At 36.0% G+C, this 5,819-nt stretch overlaps 1 protein-coding gene across 1 annotated transcript; it reads left to right on the top strand.

Annotated features, from left to right (window-relative positions):
• The first annotated feature begins 2,281 nt into the window (after positions 1-2,281).
• Positions 2,282-3,829, top strand: LOC124896139. Its single transcript, XM_047407678.1, has 2 exons — positions 2,282-2,568; positions 3,157-3,829. The coding sequence occupies exons 1-2, from the start codon at positions 2,282-2,284 to the stop codon at positions 3,827-3,829; spliced, it is 960 nt and encodes a 319-aa protein (XP_047263634.1).
• The last annotated feature ends 1,990 nt before the right edge of the window (positions 3,830-5,819 follow it).

Here is a 5,819-nt window from a genome sequence, read left to right as displayed (position 1 = left end):
TTACTTACTAAAATCACCTATAAGTAATTCCCAAGTGATATACGAATAAAATTTGACTTAAAAAAATTTGATCAAGTAGCAATAGTAGCGGTAACAACAATGTTCAACAACAAGAAGATGATGATGATGAACAAGAAGAGATGATAATGAAGAACAAGATGATGATAATGAAGAAGAAGATGATGAATAAAGCAACAACAACAATAAACAACAAAAATCACGAAGAGAGAGAAAACTCCAATAAATGAGAAGAGAGATAAATGTACCTTTTTTCCCTTCATTTCTAGTTATATTAAGTTTTACATTGGATCAAAGTATAAATTAAAAAACTTGTGCGTTATTTTTTAAACTTTTCTTACTTTCTTAATCGTGAATAAAGTAATTGTCACCTCCACTCAATTATTAAAACTTATGTCACCCACACTTTATTTTAAAATTCTTTTGTCACCTGTGGTCCAAACCCCTCACTTAGTTACATAGCCACCTGACGAATGGTGTTAAGCAAATCCGAGGCTCAGAAAAACTACGTACAAATTCTTTTAATAAAGCCTACATATCTCCTAGAAAACGTATTCATGTTAACTTTCTGTAATTACAAGCCAGATTTGCTAAAATAAGATATCGTTATTGACACTGACCTTAAAATATTTTCACATTTCTTGTCTGTCAAATGTTGTATATCATAGCCCCATAACAAGCAGCTACCTTTCTCTTTGAACCTTTTCCGGTGCTTCGATTTGAGGCTATAGATAGTACCCCTGGCATCTCTTATGGGAGTGAACACATCCAGCCAATTAGCAAGCCTCTGTCAGACATCCTGAGTTAAGCTACAATCTGAAAATAAATGATTAGAAGTTTCAAATTGCATCTGATCACATATTACACATTTATCATCCTCACAAATGTAGTGCCATTCTCATCTATCTTTCAATGGTGAGTAGTTTTCTTAATTGCATTGTAATCCACAGCAAGAACCTATATTTTGGCATCAAAACTTTGTTCCATATCAAGTCAGTTCCATGTAGAACAGGCATTTCCCCCGAAAGAGCTTCATATAACTCAGAGAAATTAAATAGAAATTATTGCTTGTAAGATTAGAATTTCCCCGAGTATACCAAGACTGCAGGGCAAATTTACCAAAAAGATGGTCTACAAAGCTATTTTGCCAAATAGACAAAAGCTTGAAAAAATTGGTCATATACCCACTTAATTCTACATCACCACCAACTTTTCCAACTTAACGATTTTAGCCACAAGTTTTATAATAATTCACTTTAACCCAATACTTCCAACTTAATAAATTCACCCACAAGTTTTTAATAATACACTTCAACCCACTCCATCATCCACAATTATATATATAAAAATATCTAGGTTTTCCAAAAATATTTAAAAAAATCCAAAAGCTAAAAATAGAAGGTGGTTGTTTTTTCCTCCAAAAAGCTCCTATTCCGGCCATTTTTTCGGTGTTATATTCTGACGATCAGCTGTAAATTAGTCCACAAACATCATCAGCTTGTCCATTGCATCCATTGGTACCTCATTTGTTTTCTATCTTCTCAAACACACTAATTTCCACCATTGTTAAAAATCTTTAAATCACTCACGTTACTCAAAACCACTTTAGAAAGTACATTACAGCAGCTCAGGCAACTCCAAGTTCATTTCTATATTCCATAAACCCAACAATCATTGATTAGAAGTAATATTTACAATTTTAAGTTTTTGTATGGATATCTGCACAGTCATCGTCAGTCATCAACCGTTATGCATACATCCCGACATAGACCCTAAGCATAATCTACTATTGACCAAAGCTTAATTCTAGGACGTCTATTGCAGAATTTTTTCTGGTTTCTGGTGATTTCATGGAAGAATGGGTGGAGACCCCAAATGTTGGAAATGGAGATCATTTACCAAGGTGACACTACCCATTCCTGTTCGCCATAATAGTTTGTACGACGAATTCGTTGCAAGCGTAATGCAGAGCGGGGATCTAGATTGTGCGCTGAGCAACGTGGTGATTAGTTATCTAATACATTCAAGGGAAAAGGTGAATCCTACGATCATAAATAATGATGTACATGTGCTGGCGTACATAATGGATACCAATGTAGATGGATTTAGGCCTATTTTAAGGATAAATATGGTTAAGAGATCCTTTGAAGAACTACTGAATTCATCACCACCCCCATCCCGACACCTGGTAGTCGATGATGATTTGAATGATTACGAGAACAATGGCGATCATCCAATTAATATGTAAGATAATTCTATATATATGGAAGACTTTTCATCGGACTCACAAGATGATGAAGAAGACTGTGAAACTGGATCACAACCAGGACACCCCTTCACCGACAAAACTAATTTCTATTGTGGTCAAACATTTACCGATAAGAAAGAACTGAAAATGCTACTAGACGCAGCAGTAACAAGGCAGTCTTTTAACTATTATATGAAGAAGAGCTGTACCAAATTGATGAAGGCGAAATACTTATCTCGTGGTTGTGGCTACTTGTTACAGGCAAAAAAGTACGACACCTCGGACAGATTTTGCATATACAAGTATGTTGAGTTGCACACGTGCGGTGTTGAACATGCCACCCGCAGGCACTAGAAAATTTCATCCAAATTGATTATTTCACTATGCGTAAATTATTTTTGGGATGGTAAGGGTCCAAGCATAAAAGAAATTCAAAGAATTGTGTTTAAGGAGTTGCATTGCAACGCAAGCTATTGGATGTGTTGGAAAGAAAGTATAATTGCAAAGAACATCATTCGCGGGACACCGGAGCATGGATATACTTGTTTGACGGCTTTTTCCTACATGGTGGAGTTATTGAATCCCGGGTCTTCTTACTCTATCATGGTAAATCGGATGGATGGATCATTCGTTTACTACTTCTTAGCATTCAGAGCTTGTATATAGGAATATGCCCATATGAGAAAGGTAATTTTCGTAGATGGCACACATTTGTATGGCAAGTACGGGGGTGTTCTGCTGAGTGTCGTTGTACAGGACACTAAAAATAATATCTTTCCAATTGCCTTTTGCGTCGTGGATGAAGAGAATGATGCTTCTTAAACCTTTTTCTTTGAGAAGTAGAAGTGTATAGTAGAAGATGAACCAAATCTATGTGTCATCTCCGACAGGCACATTAGAATCGCCAATGCCTTCTCCCATGTACACAGTCATGCACATCACGAACTTTGCATGAGGCTCCTTGCTGAAATTCTTCAAATAAATCAACACTGTAGAAAACATCGTTATCTATTCTATGCCACGGCAAAGGCTTATTCCTTTGATGAGTTTAGCAAAAATTTTACGAGATTGAAGAAAAATTGCCCTGAGGCAGCACATGTCCTTGAAAATATGGTTGGTTTTGAAAAATGGTGTAGAGCACACTTCCCGGGCAATAGGTACGACGTGATGACCACAAACATCATTGAGTCGCTCAACTCGGTTTTGATAGATGAACAAGAGTACCCCGTGTCATACATATTCAATTTAATTGGTAGAAAATTTGGTGAAAAGTTTAGGAAGCGGTATGCCTTTGTCTATGGTAAAAAGAACAAATTTGTGCCTTATGCAGAAAGGATCCTAAGGAATAGTAAGAGTGTGAGCGATTCGTTGTATGTGACTAATCCAAATAGGGTTCTCGACAAGTATATGATGTTCGGCAACGGCGTTACTGCCAAGGTCAATATCTTGGAGAGGAGTTGTTCTTGTCGAAAATTCGACTTGGTAAAAATGTCGTGTGAACATGCGATGGCAGTTTTACGAGCAAAGTATGGTGATGACATAGGTTATGGTAACTCCATCTAGGAGTACTCTTCGTCAATTTATAAAGCTGAAAGTTACCTCCTCGCATACTCGAAAGCAATTAATGTTGTCCCTCCGGAGGATGAATGGACTGTGCCACAGGAATTGCTAGACACTAAAATTTCTCCACCCCCTTACAATCCCAAACTCGGAAGGAAGAAATTCAAATGCACTAGGGGCGTCAGTGAGATATTCAAGTCCAAAAGGAGGAATAGGTATTCAACAACAACAACGACATACCCAGTGTATTCCCACAAAAGTGGGTCTGGGGAGGGTAAGATGTACACAGTCCATACTGCTACCTCTGAGGAAGTAGAGAGGTTGTTTCCGATAGACCCCCGGCTCAAAGAACCATGTGTAGAATGGCCAACAAATCATAGATAGGCTTTTTTTTAGCTTCAGTTGTAAAGCTACTGTTTTGGGGGATAAATGTGCATTTCTGTAGATTTTAACGTTCAGTTGTAATCGACTTAAAACGTTGTCTACAATAGACTACGTAAAGTCTACGATATGTATTTCACAAAGTCTATAAAATATTATGTATTGGTTATATTATTGCTCATCAAACACGCTATGTTGTTCATTTTACTGCCTTATCTCTTCAATTGATGCAATGAATCATTGTTTCCCATTCCCATTTAATAAAAATTTGTAAAAACGTCTATTCACAAGAAAAACCATTGTTATACGCAAATCAAGTATTTTCTCTTCTCACACACGTCGACTGACCATTGGGTAGATATATGAAAGGACGCCATCTATAGGTCTTTAAGTACAATGCCTATTTCTACGTAACTCTTCACTTGTCCCTAAACTTAAAACATCAGAAACCCTTTTCTCTTCTTCACCCAAATCAAAAAACATGTCTCCTAGAAGGATACTTATGTGCCCCATCAGACGTGTTCTCCCAAGACACTATGATCGCCTCATTCTTAGGAATGATTTCGATCACCTGTTCTATGGCCTGGGTCAAGACCGCATCTACCTAAGAGAAAACTCTGTCGAATTGCTTGTTTCTTGAGAGCGCTTCTGAAAAGGCTTGAAATGAATGGCCCTGACTACATCACCCTCTCAGCATCTCCCTGAAATCAGTTTTTTAGTTTTTTTTGTTTTATTTTTATAAGTTTTTATTTTGTGTTCATTACAAAAGAAGTTTTCTTGTAGGATTATTGTTAGAAGGAAGCTTTTTTAATTTTTTGCTTATTTTGGTTGTTCTGGCCGATGTGCCAATGTTACCCATGTAAAATTCATATGGTTAAGCAATGAACAAAGTTTAATACCAGTATTTCTATATTCAAATTTTGTTTTCCTTATTCTGGTTATTATTATTTCTTGTGTTTGCATCTGTAGTGAATGGATCTGTAAATACAGATCACATAAATAGTCTATCATCTATCTTAGATTGTGTCTCCCATCGACCAACCATAGTAGTCGACAGTAGACTATATGAATTGATGGCCCATGAGTTGTTTGTAGCTTGAAAGAAAATAATTAAATTTAAAAAAGTTTCAAGGAATAATCACGTGATTTGGAGCTGGAGAAAGAATATAATTAAATTAAAAAAGATTTAATAGATAAATCACGTGTTTTGGGGTTGGTTAAGGAAAATAAGTTAATTTTAAAAAGTTAAAGAATATAATCACATAATTTGGGGGTGTTGAAAGAAAATAATTAAATTAAAAAAGGTTTATACACATAATAACATGATTTGGGAGTGGTTAAACAAACAATCTAGAACTGTTGACGACACTTAATAGACTGTTTCTTTGAGGGTCCATCGACCCTCTTGGTCTACTATAGACTTACGCCTGATTCATCTCCTGATTATTCGTAGACCATAGAGTTCTATGTACACTTCTATAGACCAACACTTGGATGTTGTTTAAAAATGAATAAATAAATTAAAAATAAATGTAGTGTGGGTTTATATACCTATAAATGAGTGTAACAAGTCACATAATCATATTAGAGCTTCTACAAATTAGGGGTGGTG

The sequence above is a fragment of the Capsicum annuum genome, chromosome 2, assembly GCF_002878395.1.
Source record: "Capsicum annuum cultivar UCD-10X-F1 chromosome 2, UCD10Xv1.1, whole genome shotgun sequence".
Classification (NCBI taxonomy): Eukaryota; Viridiplantae; Streptophyta; class Magnoliopsida; order Solanales; family Solanaceae; genus Capsicum; species Capsicum annuum.
This window is presented reverse-complemented; position numbering and strand designations above follow the sequence as displayed.